The sequence below is a fragment of the Tenrec ecaudatus genome, chromosome 2 (assembly GCF_050624435.1).
Source record: "Tenrec ecaudatus isolate mTenEca1 chromosome 2, mTenEca1.hap1, whole genome shotgun sequence".
Classification (NCBI taxonomy): Eukaryota; Metazoa; Chordata; class Mammalia; order Afrosoricida; family Tenrecidae; genus Tenrec; species Tenrec ecaudatus.
The window spans coordinates 156,421,100-156,438,997 of NC_134531.1; the positions used below are offsets into that span (position 1 = coordinate 156,421,100).

The 17,898-nt window shown below is 38.8% G+C and overlaps 1 protein-coding gene and 1 non-coding gene across 2 annotated transcripts in view; both read left to right on the forward strand.

Moving 5' to 3' along the window:
• The window catches only part of SPINK5 (serine peptidase inhibitor Kazal type 5), a 77,259-nt gene that overhangs the window by 37,159 nt on the left and 22,202 nt on the right, over positions 1 to 17,898 (forward strand). The window contains exons 16-23 of the mRNA XM_075542704.1: positions 125 to 173; positions 657 to 784; positions 3,958 to 4,045; positions 5,350 to 5,477; positions 6,522 to 6,585; positions 10,032 to 10,159; positions 11,653 to 11,743; positions 14,626 to 14,753. Of these exons, the coding sequence (XP_075398819.1) occupies positions 125 to 173; positions 657 to 784; positions 3,958 to 4,045; positions 5,350 to 5,477; positions 6,522 to 6,585; positions 10,032 to 10,159; positions 11,653 to 11,743; positions 14,626 to 14,753 (804 nt within the window). The remainder of the gene's footprint in view (positions 1 to 124; positions 174 to 656; positions 785 to 3,957; positions 4,046 to 5,349; positions 5,478 to 6,521; positions 6,586 to 10,031; positions 10,160 to 11,652; positions 11,744 to 14,625; positions 14,754 to 17,898) is intronic.
• On the forward strand, positions 8,595 to 8,728 carry LOC142442186 (small nucleolar RNA SNORA42/SNORA80 family). The gene has a single exon (XR_012783416.1). It is a non-coding gene; the product is annotated as a small nucleolar RNA SNORA42/SNORA80 family (small nucleolar RNA).

Sequence of the window (17,898 nt, forward strand, 5' to 3'; positions counted from 1 at the left end):
ACAACATGGGTGAGCTTTGAGATTTCCTGACAATGGTTAAAAAGATGAGTAGTGCACCTGTCAGTATGAAGATTCTACTCCATTATGACTCAGTTCTTTTCCCTCCTTTTCTCTATTCTTACAGTCAACAGCAAGAAAGAGCGAGAGTAAAGCCTAAAAGAGAAGTTTCAAAGGTAATTTTCACACAGATACTGATGCTCCTCCTAGACACAGTATCCTCGAAAAAGCATTCCAAACATAGCTTTTCCTGCCAACTTTTCACACCTGAAGTGAAGAAAGCATTTCATCTGAAAAATTGTTCTTGATTAGAATTTTCTGTATTGCCAAATCGCTTGGGCTTTCTAAATGGTCCTGACACCATCTTCTAGTTCCTCCCCCCACTGTTACTCTCTTGGTTCAAAGTCAGCACCCTCAGTGCCCGGACTATATCAATGTAATGCCAGAAATGTGTCAGTGTCTCCATGAACAATATTTGTTTTCATTCCATCTTGTTCTGTTTACATTCTTAAAATGCAAAAGGCAACTGGTATGGGTAATCCTTTCTGTGTATTTTTCTTCTTACTACTTACTCTCCATGCTTACGTTTTACCTAATTAGAGGGAAAGAAGCTGGGAATATGGAAACTCATCCTGAGCACGTATTTTCCTATTCCCTAGGATATTTGCAGTGAATTTCGGGATCAAGTGAGAAATGGAATGCTCATATGCACCAGGGAGAATGATCCCATCCGTGGCCCCGATGGCAAAATGCATGGAAACAAGTGTGCCCTGTGTGCAAGCATATTGTGAGTGTCTTTCTCCCTCGAAATATCTTTATTATTCCTGAGACTCAGATTTCTCAGAAAGGTCTAAAATGTATATCATGGATATTTGTAGTACAACTTAAAAGTTGTTTGAAAAAACCTAGGTGATATTGAATCACATAGAATGTTAATATCACATATAACTCCCTCCCAGGGGCATGGACAACAGAAAAGTGAGTGAAGGGAGACATCGGTCAGTGTAAGACATGAGAAATCAATACATTATAAATTATCAAGACTTAATGGGGGAGAGAGGGAGGGAGGGAGGGAGGGAGGGAGGGAGGGAGAGGGGTGGAAGTAGGGGGGAAATGAGGAGCTGACACCAAGGACTCAAGTAGAAAGAAAATGTTTTGAAAACAATGATGGCAACAAATGCACAAATGTGCTCGACCCAATGGGTGCATGTATAGATTGTGATAAGAGTTATATGAGCCCCTATAGAATGATAAAAAAATGCTATTCTCTATTTAATTATCCTTCTGTCAGCTAATTAACTCATCAAGAAGGTCACCGCTTAGTGTTTGATTAAATATTCTGCTTGGTCTGTTTTCCATCTCCGACATTTGTTGCTCTATGAGTATGCTCAGACCGCGTGTGCCAGTACATAGAGACGTCCCGAGAGAAAGCCCTCTGGATGCCATGGCTGTGCTGCCACCTGAAAGATGGCCTTTTGGGCCCTCCCAGCTGCTCTGCAGTAAACACACTCGCCAATCAAACCACTGCCTCAAGATGGTTATGACGCCTCGTGACCCTAGAGGGCAGTATAGAGCTTTCTTCTTCTATTGCCAAGGCTGTGAATTACTACACAACAGGATTCAAGTTTCTCCCAGGAAGTGACTGGTGAATTTGAATTGCTGAACTTGCAATTAGCAGCCAAATGCACAAGTTACTTTACTACTAGTGCTTAAAGTCTTAGCAATTCAAAAAATCATATCAATGTGAATGAGAAGGAAGTGCAGACTGGAGACTCAAAGCCCATCTATAGACAATTGGCCATCCCCTTACAGAAGAGTCACAAGGAAAACATGAGCCGTTCAGGGTGCACATAACACAGATGAAACATACAGCTTTCCTCTAGTTCTTTAATGCTACCCCCGCCCCCCACCACGGTCATGATCCCAATTCTACCTTACATATCCGGCTAGTCCAGAGCATGTACATAGGTATAGGTAAGAGCTGGAAACACAGGGAGTCCAGGACAGATAAACTCCTCAGGACCAATAATGAGAGTAACAACACCAGGAGAGGAAGGGGAAGGTGGGGGGAGAAAGAGGAAACCAATCACAATGATCTACATGGGATGGGCAACAAAAAAAGTGGGTGAAGGTAGACATAGGTCAGTGTAAGGCATGAAAAATACAAACAATGTATAAATTATCAAGGGTTTATGAGAGAGGAAGTGTGTGATAGGGAGGGGGGAAATGAGGAGCTGATACCAAGTCCTCAAGGAGAAAGAAATGTTTTGAAAATGATGATGGCAACAAATATACAAACGTGCTTGACACAATGGATAGAAGTATGGATTGCGATAAGAGCGGAATGATCCCCCAATAAAATGATTTAATAATAATAAAAAAGAGTTCAACCTAGTATGAGGTAGTGGCTGGGAGGTCTAAGGCACTATGCGAAGACTTCAGCCTAGGCTGTCCCTAGGAGATAATTCTAACCTATTCTCTAGGGTTGACTTGTTGGCATCTAACAACAGCAATATTATACATGTGTCTGAGTGTAAACATACACATACGTATGTATGTTTATTTATATGTATGTGTATACTTAAGTATGTAAGTATACATATACACACAAAACTTCAGGGAAAAATTCCATTACCTTTTAATTCCACTTTCCCATGTACATTTTGAAGCGCCCTTGTATATACACATAAAGGTAAGTAAAAGAATATTGCTACTACGGTTCCAACTCATAAATTTGCACAAATTGATTCGAAACCAAACGTATCATTCTGCCATCAGTGGCATGATCTTGGGGCCAGGACTCAATCTCATTGGACAGTAGAGCAGAAGTTGATTACTATTATGGCTGCTGGCTCGCTCTCATTTTAATTTCCATCTGGACCTCCAAGTCTCCTCCTAAAATAAGTATTGAAATGTATTTAAACAATATCTCATTAAATGGGCACCTAACTATCGCTTACTCCTCAGCTTTCACATATTTTGGTCCAAATTTAAGTTTTCTCTTAGTTTCGCAAAAAGAGAGTTTGATGGTGCAATAATTATGATAGTACGATATGGTGACCTGAGATTCAAGTAACAAGGATTATTCATTCGCTTAATAGATTTGTTGGTGCTGTTAAAATGTGAGGGAGCCCAGCTAGCGCATGGTTAAAAACTCAGCTGTTGAGCAAAAGGCTTTAGGTTTGAACCCAATAGTTGGCTTCTGTGAAGATTTATGGCCTTAGAGAGGCTATGGGACAGTTCTTCTCTGTCTTAGGGTGCCCATTGCTATGAGTTAGAATTGGACTAACCTGCAATGGGTTGGGGGGTTACTGAAATAACTAGACAATACAAGCTGAGGACTTTTCACGCTCTGATAGTCAACATGGTAAGAATGCCAGAATATTAGACTCAAAATCAACTTCCAAAAAAATTGGTTGAACCGTATTGCGCTCCAACCTTAAATTTTGACTTTAATTTTCATTTTATTAATATTTTAGATATATATCATTTTTCTCAACATGATTTATGACGAGTTTGGTTTTGTAGTATCATTATCAAACCTTGATTTCATCATTGTTATGGTAGCTTTTCAGATAGGGAAAAAAGTTTTATAATAAATGAAATCACGATAATTGTCACATCTTTTATATCACTGATGTAAAAATTACTGACCTGCAGAAAAATATCAGTTGGGCACTACATACCATGAAAAAGAGTGAGCATCATAGGCACTATACGTTTCATTTAATTTTTAAAGGCTGAGAGATTGTACAGTAATTATCTCCAATAATCTACATGATTTGCCAAAGCAATAGGAACTTTTGGACTGGATAATGTGCACTTAAGACTGAATCTTGATGTAGATAGAATATGTATGTCTGAATGGGAATGCAATGAAGATCCTCATTCCTTCTTAAATCATACTATGAAAAAGAATGGAGATTTATACTTAGTTTGTATCTTCCTTTTCTATTACAGCAAAGTTGAAGAAGATGAGAAAAACAAAAATGACAAAGAAGAAAAGGGAACAGTTGAGGCTGAAAAAGTTAAGAGAGAAGCAATACAGGTAGTTGCTTTAGATCAGCACAACCTAGCAAATGTTCCGTCATCCTTTCACTTTGCACAGCTCCTACTTCCTCCTCTTCACCCCAGCTTCTTTTGTGCCTCTGTAAACTGACAACGAGCATCACCGTGTGCAATATGAGGTCCTTGTTCTTCAATTTGTTGGCTTCAATCTGGTCTAGTTCCTTAAGCATTAGCGAGGAGCTCAGTCATTGACACACTGGCCCCTCTAAGAACGAGACCTAGATTCTGTCTCGCGGTCTGCAGGCAGGCCAATAGAGGGAGGTGCTCGGATTTTCCTACATATTTGGTTGTAACTAGGCTTTAGTCCCAATTTGACCACAATTCTGCGAAATTTTGGCAAACTCTTGCTTAAGAAAATCTTTGAGCCCTTCATTTCCTTTCTGTAAACTTTCACCCGATGATGGTGATGGTGAAAGCTATTGATTATTTAGTTACTGTCATATGCCAGATAGTGTAAACACTTTATAACTATCTTTGCGGTAACTATTCAAAGTATGTAGTATTATCTGCATTGTATAGATGATGACTCAGAGCTCAGAGAACAATGATGAAGCAAACAGTAGTTTGAAAGCAGTACCAAGCCATCAGTGTGGCTTCAAAGCTTCTGGAGCACTCTAGATTGGTGCCTACTGCTGCTTGGGACATTCTTCAGGCCACGTCTCAGGTTTTCATTACTTCCAGAATCATTTCTTCTATGGTTTTCCCTATTTTGAAAAAGTTTATTCCTGTCTCCTCTTTGCACTCTTATTTTGGCTTCCTACAGTCTATTCTTAGCTATGAGCCTCGAGGAATTATTTAAACACATAGGAATATCAAGATGCCCAACAGTAAGAACCAATGTCCATGTCATGGCTTATCACACCTCACATAATCTAAACTTTGTCAACATTCAGTCCTTATTTTCTATGATTCTACCCATTATTCCCTTGTGCCAGCCACGCCGGGCAACTTGTTGCCTCTGGAACATGCCAAGCATGCTGTTCAGGGGTATCTATGGTTAGGACAGATGATTTAGGGGTCATTCTTGGCCCCGTCCCCTCCCAGTAAGGTCAGGCAGTTAATTTTTTGTGTGTCTACATTTCTTTATTTATAAAATAATTATACTTGTTATGTCTATGATTTCTATAAAAACCCAAGGAACTCACTCCTAAGTGACAGTACAGTGTCTCATATACACATATATTGACTCCAAATGTACTCAATCTGTTCATTATATTTGGGTCATTATTTCATAATTGTTCGCATTTTCTTTTCTGATTCCTGAATCCTCCCTTTATTTGCTAGGAACTGTGCAGTGAATATCGTAACTATGTAAGGAATGGAAGGCTCCCATGTACCAGAGAGAATGACCCCATCGAGGGTGCTGATGGGAAAATGCATGGCAATACTTGCTCCATGTGTGAGGCTTTCTTGTGAGTAGTGCTTCCATCATGGCTACAGAATGCAGGCAGAATGCGAAGGCAGACGTAGAGGGGGTGAAGGAGTACTATCGAAGGTTCTCTCTAAGACAGAGGTCAGGACCACTGTCTTTCTATTGAGTTCTCTATAGTTTCTATTAAACTCATACAACATTTATCCTACTATTCTTGTTGTTCAGATAGGTGCTTGAAGCAGTATCAAGGGAAGACTATTTGCTGGGGGTTAATTCTCCTTAGTCAGTGACATGGAATTACTTCTGTCACTGCATATGTGGGTCACGTCACAGATAATCCAAAAATCTACTCATTGGATGTTAATGGTTGGAAATCTTTTAACAACTAGACAGGACAGTCAATATGTTTAATATTTCAGATGTTTTTCTGAGGAGAAGGACCAAAGATTCTAAAAACTATATATATATATATATATTCTGTCCAATGCCATCATGGACATGGTGACCACATATTTTACAGACTACAATTGGGCTATACAGACTTTTCTTGACTGTAATATTTATGAAAGCTGATTTCTAGACCTTTCCAAGCACCAATCCTTCATCTTGTAGCTGAGAACAAACCGTGTCCTTCAGCACACTCCCTCTCACTGACAGCAAGTTGATTCCAATTCATAGTGACCCTATACCACAGCGTAGAACTGCTCTTGTGGGTTTTCAAGATTGTAACTTTTTGTGGAAGTAAAAGGCCACTTTTTTATCCCAGAGTGACAGGTGGTTCTAATTGCCAACCTTTGGCTAGCAACCCAACACATAACCACTATGCTACCAGGCCAAAAAGGAGAATACCTGTAATTTCTATGAGAAAAGGAATAGTGAAAATTTACTTTCTGGAGTATTATGGCATGTTTGTCTTATTACTAAAGCATATTAAAACAATATGAGAAGGTGTGCATTCACCTTCCCACTTCCAAACTAAGTTGGCAGATGTACAGAAGCAATGGGTGGTCTCCGTCTAGAGAGGGTTTCCTCTTTCTAATACATTGAGTACGAGGACTAATTATCTATTTTCCCTCTCTTGCAGCCAACAAGAAGCAAAAGAAAATGAAGTTAATTCCAGAACAAAAGTTAAAAGAGAAGCTGATAAGGTAGTTGTCCTGGAATATTGATAAATTGATGAAAGGATGAAAAATAAAAATAAAAGAGACCAGGTTTGCTATTCTGATAGAGACTGTAGAACTCCTGATACTGTAGTTCCTAGTCATCCTCAGCTCTGGACCTGAACTCACCCCCGTTCAGAGTAATCACCCATCTAAGATCAAAAGAGCAGCATTTCCCCAAGGACAAAGTTTAGAGAGTTAGGGTAGGAGGAGGAAAGGGAGCAGGAAACACAGGGAGGAAGCGGGATGCATGATGGTACCTTGAGGGGATCGTAATGGGTGCATTGGATTGTGCATGGATTGTTGAATGTATAACTGACCTTCTGCCTTGTAAACTTTCACCCAATTCACAATAAAACGCTTGTTTTTTAAATAAAGAAAGGAGGAGGTTTGCATTCTCTCTCTAAAAACAACTCATGGAATTATTGATGCTGACTTTTCCAAACCTACTCAACGGCTCCTTGGGAGAAAGCCCTGGCAAGCTGCATGTGTAAGATTGTTACCAGGAAAATCCTGGCAAGGCAGTTCAACTCCGTCACATGGAGTTCACATAAGTAAAGAAATCAACTTGGTGCATCTCACAACAGCCGTTATGAAGGATCGAAAGGGCTTCTTACAGGGAGTAAATATTTCAGGCCTCGGGGCATTGAGTTGGGTGCAGACACTGCTCATCCCTGTTGCTGTTGCTCCAAAGCAACCAAAGATGTGCGTCAACGAATATGCGGCTGTATTCCAATAAAGCTTTATGCAAACAGAAGATGGCCTGGATTTTCCCCAAAGGCTTCCGTTTGCTGAGTCCAATATGACCCCTCTCATGTTTTTACAACTGAGAAGATAGAAAATTCAGAGACTATAGAGCATTCCTATTCGAACCTGTATCCTCGTAATTCAAAGTTCTCCCAGGGAAAAGTGGGAAGAATGCATCCAAACCCTTGCTTCCTGGCATCCAACCCAGCTTCATTCTCATTTAAGAGTCGGTTTTGTTTGGTGTGACCGCACCTGTTCAAAACCCGCGTATGCCATGCTTTATATTTAGTTTTCTTTTGGTGCCAGTGTTTTTTTTTGGGGGGGGGAATAAAGAAAAGAGGTATCCTTAAATAATATTTTCTTGGGTTCAGAAGTACTGACACCATGTAGACTACTCCAGAGTTAGGGTCACTTATTTTCACCTTCAAAGACTCTTGATAGTAAAAAAATGATCTCCAAAGAAACATCACGTTCTGTGTGGTTGTATTTACCCAATTGCAGATCTGAAATAAAAATACTATGAGTGCCTTGTTTGAACAAATGTTAGTCCAATATATTAAGAGAAAATTTTCTGGTAATGGCCAATTATTAATCTCACATTAGTTAGTAAAAACAAACTGTCTCACCAACCACATTTCTTCCACTAAATTTGATAAGTTAGGAGTTCTGGTAATGAACCTTGAATCAGAGTTAGGAAAAAGAATCACACTGCAGTTCACATTATCAACTTTAACTAATAGATTCAGAAAAAGAAGATAAAATTCAATCATTTCTATGATCCTAAGTGATTAAGTTGCTCTCACTAAAGTCATCTTTATATATTTATAAAGTCATTATGAGTCAGAATCAACTCGGTGGGAATTGGAGTGCTTTGTAGAAATGTAGTCTACATGGTGATAAATTGCTGATATATTATTTCACCTTATTCTCACCAGAGTTCAGGGCTTATATTGACTATCTAATTTATATTCATCAATATTATTTTGACCATGTGGACTAGATTCCAAAGTCTTTAAGAACAGAGAACATTCCAGAATGAGAACGAGAGTGAAATCTTTTTGCGGATGGTGTAATTGCAGAATCTGGCAATGTTTAGATTCTGGAGCGGAGCAAGGGAGGTGTCAAAGAAAGCCAAGAAAAATATTACCAAAGATAAAAGTCTCACATGAAAGAAAATAAATACCCTGTTTCTCTGAGGGAGGTTTTGAAACACTTCATCTTCATCGACTGATTTAAAGAAACATGATCATGCATGGGTTTGGATTTGTGGCAGGTCTGATCCCACGGGCCTCTCACAGTGTCCCATGCTAAAACAAAGTGTCACCCCGAACCATTGCCTGGATTTACCCAGTGGGCTTAAGGCACTGAAGAGGTTTGCACAGTAAGAAAAAAAAAAGAAAGAACAGAAACATGATCTACTTTCTAGGACAATTTATAAAAGTAAATCTATGTTTTGCTGTTGTTAGATGTTATCAAGTTGGTTCCAACTCAGTGTTCTCTGTACAACAGAAAGAGACACTGCTCCATGCTGTAGCATTCTCCCGATCGTTCATATCTTTTAGCTCATTGGTACCGCCACTGTTCGGTCCATATCTTTAGAGCCTTCTTCTTCTTTTGCCTTCTACTTTACCCAGCATGATGTCCCATCCAGAAACAGGCTCCTTCTGATAACATTTCCAAAGTGCATGAGATCAAGTCACACCAACCTCACTTCTAAGTTGTTTTCAAACAGATTTGTCCATTCCGCTTGCAGGCCATGGTATATTTAATATTCCTCAGCAACCGCATAACTCAGAGACTTCCATTCTTCAGCCCTCCAATGTCTTGTCCAACTTTCACATTTGTGAGAGGTGATTGAAAAATCCATGACTTGTGTCAGAAACACATTTATCCTTAAAGTAGCTCCTATATAGGACTTACTATTATTTTTCAGGGTCTCCCAAATGTAGGGCTATGGCTAAGCAGTTACTGTCAAGTTGACTCCAAACATTGGTATGTCACAGTAGAACTGTGATACACCAGATTTTGATAAATATTATTATTATTAGTCTCCTGAATCACTGCTGAGTACTTTGAATCTATGTATTTCCATTAGCAGTCAACCATGTTAACTGTTTGGTTTACCCCACACACATGCACGCATGCATAGTTTATTTCAGTGTGGACTATCTTGTAAAGTAGTCCCTTCACAGCCAATGATTTCTGGGCAGGTATGATGTAAAGGGATTAAGATGCAGTATAGGTAGTTAAATAAAATGAATTTAGAGACTCTATCCAAACATGAAGCTTTTGATTTTGTGACACATGAAGTGTTTCATTGGTCGCTTGGTTGATTTTTGTATGGCATTTTGATGTAATAGTATTGAACAATAAAACCAAGTACTGTTTGAGCCCGACATAGAGACTGCAGTTTAAGAGTCTTGCTTCTGTGTGAATCCAGGCGTAGCCTGTATTTGGGGGTTAAATTTCAAGAGAAACAAACAGGCACAGACACATCTCCCGCCCTGCCCCGCTTCACACTATTTGATGCCTATATGTTTAATAACAATTGAATGATGCGGTTGTTGAGGTAGGGGGTTGGGAATTTTACAAATTTCCTCCCCACTTCATTCCAGCATAGTAGAAACCTAGCAAACATAATTTCCAGGAAAATATCCAAACACTTGACTTTTCTTCTTTTTTTATAGGATACATGCAGTGAATTTCGGAGTCTTATGCAAAATAAAATGCTTTTCTGCACAAGAGAAAATGATCCTGTGCGTGGCCCAGATGGCAAGACCCATGGCAACAAATGTGCCATGTGTAAGGCAGTCTTGTGAGTGCACAGATGAATCCACCGCAGTGGGTAGCAGAGTTGGGGTGGGGTCAGAGCTGTAAGAATATATTTCATTACATATAAAACACCATAATCTGTAAAGCATTTTTAGACAAATTCTCTCAAAAGACCAAGGCTCACAATTCTAGGGAAAAGATACTGTATAAGTAGGCTATTGCCTTCGCCAAGAGTTCCAAAGTTAGAGAATCACAGATCACAGCATCTTTCTGGATAAAAGTCTAGATCCTTTGCTTTGAAATAAGATTTATTCTCTGGTTCAGGTTAGAATTCCAATTGGGAACAAAACCATATGTTATTGCTAATCTACCGACGTTTTTGATACCATCACCCTTACAGGAAAAGAATCGTTTAGAAATGGTTTTGTTTATTTTTTTCTGAGCATCTGAAATGTAAAATCTGTATAATGAAGACTCTGTAATGCAGATGATAAGCACTCTTATCAGAGATCATGTGGTCCATCAGAGATTAGACATGCACACACGCTAACATAGTACATAGGAAGAATTGCTCAAAGCAAACTGATGTCTACAGAGATATGGTACATCAAGGGATAGAAAAGTTTTATGGGAGGAGAATAAATTAAACTTTTGATTTGGTAAGTATGTGATAGGGCAGTGCAGTATGAATTGGGAAGGAGAGAACACCATCAGTGGAATATCTAAAATTAAGAAAACTGTATCTAAGTACAGAAATGAGAAAATTATTTTCTTTAGTTAGAACTCTGTAGCTTTACTACCTTTGACATCAAGACCAAGAATTCTAAAATATATACAGTGAGAAGCTGCTAAGGTTTTTTAGGTGGGAGAAGAAAGTAGCATAATTGTCATTCTTCCAGGAACATTCACAAGATAGTATTATAAAAAAGGTAATATGCAGGAAGGAACTAAGACTCAGAATGCTACTGACACTATGGAGGTTTGCCATTAATTCACTGAGAAATATTTGGAGCATTGGGAAGGAGGGAAGGAGGATGTGAGGTAGATGGACCATATGGGAGGCATTGTAAAGGTGAAATCAATGTTATGTGGCAACAGCTGTGAGCCGAAGGACTAGAAGCAGTTATATATCACTCAAAAATATTGTCCTTTGAAAGAGAAAATTCAGAAGGAAACATACACTTGAAATAGAAGATAATTATTTGTGAACCTTGTGAATGTGAAGTTCTGTGAGAAATTGTGCAGGTGGTGTCCAGTGAAGATTTTTGAAATAGCTATTAACTGTTCCCATTATATTGCACCTGGTCATGTGTAGCTTGATCTTTACTTTCTTCAAAGAATGAAGTTATTTCATACAAAGAAGTTCACATAACTAATTATTTTACTTCTGAGACGAGGATCTGCTACATAATAAATATTCAATAAAGCCTGACAAAATCTGGACAAGTTTGATATACTCATATGATTAAAAAATTATAGGAATCATTCCAGCCTCTTCAATTTATTATTTCCTGTTTGCTGCTTTCTAATTTCCAGTCAGAAAGAAGATGAAGAGAGAAAGAAGAAAGAGGAGGAAGATCAGAGACTTGCCTCAGGACATGGTGGAGGAGAAGATGGTCAGGCTCAGGTGAGAGCAACTTCTGAGGGTGTCACCTCAGTGGGTTGAACTTGGCGATGTGACAGTCACATGGCACTGGGAAAAGTTAAGTGTCTACAGTGCTCGATTGAAGAATATCTTTGGAAGATCGGAGGAGTTTCACTAGTGATACTGTAGGTAAGATCAACAGGTGGTTCTCAACCTTGAATGAGCTTCAGTTCTGAGGACTGCTCTGTTCTGAGGACATGTTCATTCTGGCATACGTGAAAATCTTTGCTTTCTTATTCTTAGTTTTCATGATTACGATCTTTTATTAACAGTACTTTTATAAATCTGATCTTTGTTTTTTGACATTGAAAACATACATGAGAATAACAGCAAATTATGTGCTTTAATATTGTATGCACTACATATTGCTGAAAAGATGGACAAGAGATTAAACAAAACATGCACTATAGTAAGTGCAGTTCACCATAATTTGAATATGGTGTAAATTGGGGACTATCTGGGATTTTTGGCCTCTCTTGGGTCCCTTTCATTTTCTTTAAGTATGGAGATATTTAGAAGCAGGGTGACTATCCTAGTCTTCTCACCACTCTTAATAGCAACCTGTCCTTCACGTCCGTAAATGATCTCATCAGCACTACAGGCCCTTCATTTGTTCCCATTATTATTCTTTGCACTGAATGCAATCACCTTTAGGAGGCATTATTTCTATTGATCTAAGGCAGTAGTGTATTATAACTATAAACTAAAAGTGAGGCAAGTTCTTAAACTATTTCCTGAGACCATTTTCAGTGTCAGCATGGCCTCATTCTCGGTGAGCTCACTCCCTAGTAGTGTGATCACTATTTAATACACCTATGTAATACATCTTATTTCACTTCTTATGATGTTGGGATTTCAAACATCTCTCTTGCCAGATCTGACATATACCACACATTTACCCTTGATAAACTCTGATTGTTCTGTTTTCCATCTTCCTTGCTTTAAGGGGCTTAATTCTCACTCTCAAAGGCAACATCTGTTAAACCTAAGGACAGTTAGTCCTTCATATGGGGCGCTGCTCTATGCTTGCTCTCATGATGTCATCACTGCAGATTTGGTGCTCTAGCAAGGTGTGGTGAAGAAATCAGATGGTGCCTGGCTAGCAGAAAGAACATTGTATGGTGGTTTAAAGGCTTGTTTTAAAACAAGCAGTCATTTAAGTGAAGTGCCAGCTACGTTCACATGGAAGGAACACATCAGCCCTTGTCATCAAAGAATTGTAAATAATAAAACCCAAGATCAGAGAAGGGAATGGTATTAAAGTTCAACTTCTGAGCACCCAGTTGACAGAAGGCTATGATGACAGTGAAACTCCAAGTCCATTTGAAGGGTTCCATGCAGACTAAGCCGCCATTGAACTCCTGCAGATCACTGACTAGGAAAGTGTGTAGTCAACCCTGAGACAGCACTGGAAAATATTCCAAACATGCGAGGTTAAAATTCAACATTTTAGCACTTGTTTTCCCTTTTATTATTCCCTCTTTGAAAAATATATAATTCTAATGACATATACTTCAAATATGACCCAATTTAATCATTTCATCATATTAAGAAGAGTTGCACAGTCATCATCAGAATCAACTTCAGAACATTTTCTTCTCATACCCCGTGTTGTTAGCTCCCCATTCCCCTCCCCCATTCTGCACTGCAATGGCCCTAGGTAATTATTAATCTGTTATTGTCTCTGTAGATTTTTCCGATCCTAAATTTTATATACAGAAAACATACAAAACACAGCAGGAAGCAATCAATCAAAGAAACCCAACAACAATGACTATACAAAACAGAGAAAAACTTCCATTAAAAAGAAAGCAGAAAATATTAAAATGGAAACATCTTCATTAATTGATTTTACAATGCTCTCCATCTGATAGTACGGAGATTCACATGCCTAGACTAGGTTCAGGGGAGATTCACCAGAGGCCTAATTCATGCGGGGATCACGCAAATGGATTTGGGGGTTCCATAGTATGTTCTATTTTCTGTTATCTTCTGTTTTCTCTTGGATTGTGCGTGTGAGTTTGTGTATGTGTGTTCTATTTTACTGACCCTGTTGGAGGGTGGTGGTGGTTGTGGTATGATTTTACTAATATTATACCCAGGATAGGTAATTTATAGTCAGTTACTAAAATAATAGTTCCTTAGGGTTATGGAAAGTGAGTTTGGGGAGTAATGGTAAGCCAATCATAACGAATACAAGAATGAAGAAAATGTTTTAAATTATTTTGGTGGTGATTGCTCAATTCTTTTTAATGTTTTAAATCATTTAATTGTGTGGTATGTGAATTATATGCCAATCAAACTCTTAAAAAGATTGTATGTCTTCCTTCCCACCTCCTTTTTATAATTTTATGCTTCTCACTGTAATCTCCTCTTTTAAGCTACAGAATATATCAGGAAATTTTTTCTCCAATTGGTCGGGTAGTAAATGTGTTAGGCTTTTAGGCCCATCAAGTCTCTATTGCAAGTAGGCAATGCCGCCGTTGCTGTGTGAAAGCAGCCATAGTGAGCGAGCAGGCGAGTCTGTGTCCTATAACATGATATCCATATTTATCGGAGACCGTGGGCCAAATGTGGTCTCTGGGTATATTTGGCATACTTTGCTGATCCTTATTTTACACTATTACATCTCAGCCAAATTTATAATATTCCAGTGTAGAAACTTAAAAGCTTGGTTAGTAGTAAGCTCAACTAACTTATAATTAAAATATGAATTTTTCTATCTAATATTATTTTCATGGGAGCAACCTTAGAAGTGATGCTCCTTGTAGTGGAGGTAGAGAAGATTTTCACTTCAGTTGAACAAATTTTAGACTTCGGTCAGCTAAGTAACCCAGGAGACTTTCTCTCTTCTCCCGTTCCAGGATCAATGTGCTGAGTTTCGGGAAAAAGCAAAGGATGGAAAACTCACCTGTACTCGGGAAAGAGATCCTGTGCGAGGAGCTGATGGGAAATCATACAACAATAAGTGCACTATGTGCAAACAGATCCTGTAAGTTTGGAAACCAGCCACCATGTTTTAAAGATAATCACATACTTATTAAAGTCTAATTCTCATTTTTTATTACTCCTATAATTTTTTTGTTAATTCATCAATGAAAACTGATCAAGTGACTGATTCTGTTTTATTTTCCATCATAACTGACCTCAAACTACCATTACGGTAGATAGTTGTTCCTTAGAATACCTTTTTGAATTGTTGACCAGCAAAATTGTAAAGACCAGTTATTTTGGTTGTGTGTGTGTGATATGTTCAAGGGACTTGAAAAGGTTCATGGACAGATGGGATTACTTGATAATGTAATTTTCCCACAAACTTTCATCATATGAACTCATGTGTTGCATATTCTAGGGCCTACTTCTTCTCTTTATTCCCCTGATAAGTGGCAGGGAATCAAAAAGTTTTCTGATACAGCTCAATGACCTCTGATTTACTTACCTTAAGTAACATACTGTCTTAGTCTCATTTGTAAATGGAGGAAGTTTTCTAAGTGACCTTGAAGGATACTGGTAATTCAAAAACTCAACAGCTCCATTACAATGACATCAATTAGACATGGTCTTAATACTCTTCTCCCAGTACCTCTTCTTTACTACCCTCCCTCCCATTAAGAAAGCTGAAGAGACAATGACAGAGAGAGAGGAGGTGGGATGAGGGAGGCAAGGAAGAAGGAAGGAGAGAAGCAAGCAAGAAGGAAGGATGGAAGGAAAAAATATAGACAATCACAGCAAAGCTCTTGTGTATAAATAGAATCTAAATGTGATGCAATGTACAGGTGGAAAAAAACCCTGAGGATTGGAATACTTGGTAGTCTAAAGATCTCATGGGGTGTAAACTTCAGAGTTGAAAATGAAATCCAGTTATTAGTCTAGTATTTGCATCTGAAAGATCCTTCAAGAGAAGCCAGATGTCAGAGTGGAGCAATGCCATAGTGGGCATCTGATAGCTACAGCTCCATGTTCTTGGGCAAGTCATTTCCCCCCCTTAGACTTCAACACGCTGGAAGTTAGGTGGTTGATTTCAGTGAACATTGCCATGTGGTGTTTTGTTTGAGAGAGAAAAGAGATGAAGTATGTGAAACTGTTAGCACCATGCCTTACACAAATTAAGTACATAGAGAATAGGAGCTGTCACTATCGATAACATTAGTATTCAGTCAAATAGTTACTGTTGTTGTTATTGCTAGGTGTCACTGGGTCGGTTCTGACTCAAAGCGACCACAGACAGAAACATTTCCCAGTCCTGTGTCAGCCTCACAAGTGTTGGAGCCCTTGGTCACAGCCACCATGTCAATCCATCTTTTCGAGTATCTTGGGTTTTTTTGCTGACATTCTACCAAGTCTGATGTCCTTTTCCAGATCTCTCCTAATAACATGTCCAAAGTACTTGAGATGGAGATCACCATTCTTCTTTCTAAGGTTCCTTCTGGTTATATTTGGTTCATTCAGTGACATTTGACATTGTCATTAATACTACTACTGGATGACTAATATTATGGTGCTTTAACAACAATATAACATTTGCACAAAAATATTATGATGAAAATAATTTAGATATTTCTTCATGCCTTTTATTTTTTCTGTCTTACACACTAGTAGATAATTTTGTGGCAGAATAACATGATTCTCAGACATAGAAAAATATGGTAAACTTTTTCTCATTTAACATTTTTTATCTATGCTATTTGACTGTTTTATTATGTGGAAAACAGTCGCTGAGGTACAGAAAATGCAAAAATGAGTAAGGCAATATTCCTCCCATGTTGAAACTATGATATAATGTAATAGAACACAGGTAAAAGACAGATAAGCAGATATGTAATAAAAGATTTCAAAACCAAAAAGGCCCTCTACCATCAAGTCAATGTTGACTCATAAAGACTCTATAGGACAGGATGGAACTGACCCTGTGGGCTTCTGAGACTGTAAGTCTATAGGGGTAGAAAGTCTCATCTTTTTTTTTTCTTTTTTTTAACAATTTATTAGGGGCTCATACAACTCTTATCACAGTTCATACATATACATACATCAATTGTATAAAGCACATCTGTACATTCTTTGTCCTAATCATTTTTTTCTCCTCTTTTCTTTTTTTACATTTTATTAGGGACTCACACAACACTTATCACAATCCATACATATACATACATCAATTGTAAAAAGCACATCCATACATTCCCTGCCCCAATCATTCTCAAAACATTTGCTCTCCACTTAAGCCCTTTGCATCAGGTCCTCTTTTTTTTCCCCCTCCTTCCCCTCTCCCCCCTCCCTCATGTGCCCTTGGTAATTTATACATCGTTATTTTGTCATATCTTGCCCTATCCGGAGCCTCCCTTCCCCCCATTCTCTGCTGTCCCTCTCCCAGGGAAGAGGTTACATATGGATCCTTGTAATCAGTTCCCCCTTTCCAACCCACTCTCCCAGCATCACCCCTCACACCCTTGGTCCTGAAGGTATCATCCACCTTGGATTCCCTGTGCCTCCAGCCCTCATATGTACCAGTGTACGGCCTCTGCCCTATCCAGCCCTGCAAGGTAGAATTCGGATCATGGCAGTTGGGGAGATGAAGCATCCAGGATCTGGGGGAAAGCTGTGTTCTTCATTGGTACTACCTCGCACCCTAATTAACCCATCTACTCTCCTAAACCCCTCTATGAGGGGATCTCCATTGGTCGACACTTGGGCCTTGGGTCTCCACTCTGCACTTCCCCCTTCATTTAATATGGTATATATATATATATATATATATATATATATATATATATATATATACATATATATACATATACACACATATATCTTTTTTTTTTTTTGCATGATGCCTTATACCTGGTCCCTTGGCACCTCGTGATCGCACTGGCCAGTGTGCTTCTTCCATGTGGGCTTTTCTGCTTCTGAGCTAGATGGCCGCTTGTTCACCTTCAAGCCTTTAAGACCCCAGACACTATCTCTTTTGCTAGCCGGGCACCATCAGCTTTCTTCACCACATTTGCTTATTCACCCATTTGTCTTCAGTGATCCTATCATGGAGGTGTGCAGTCAATGATATGATTTTTTGTTCTTTGATGCCTGATAACTGATCCCTTCGGGACCACTCGATCACACAGGCTGGTGTGTTCTTCCATGTGGGCTTT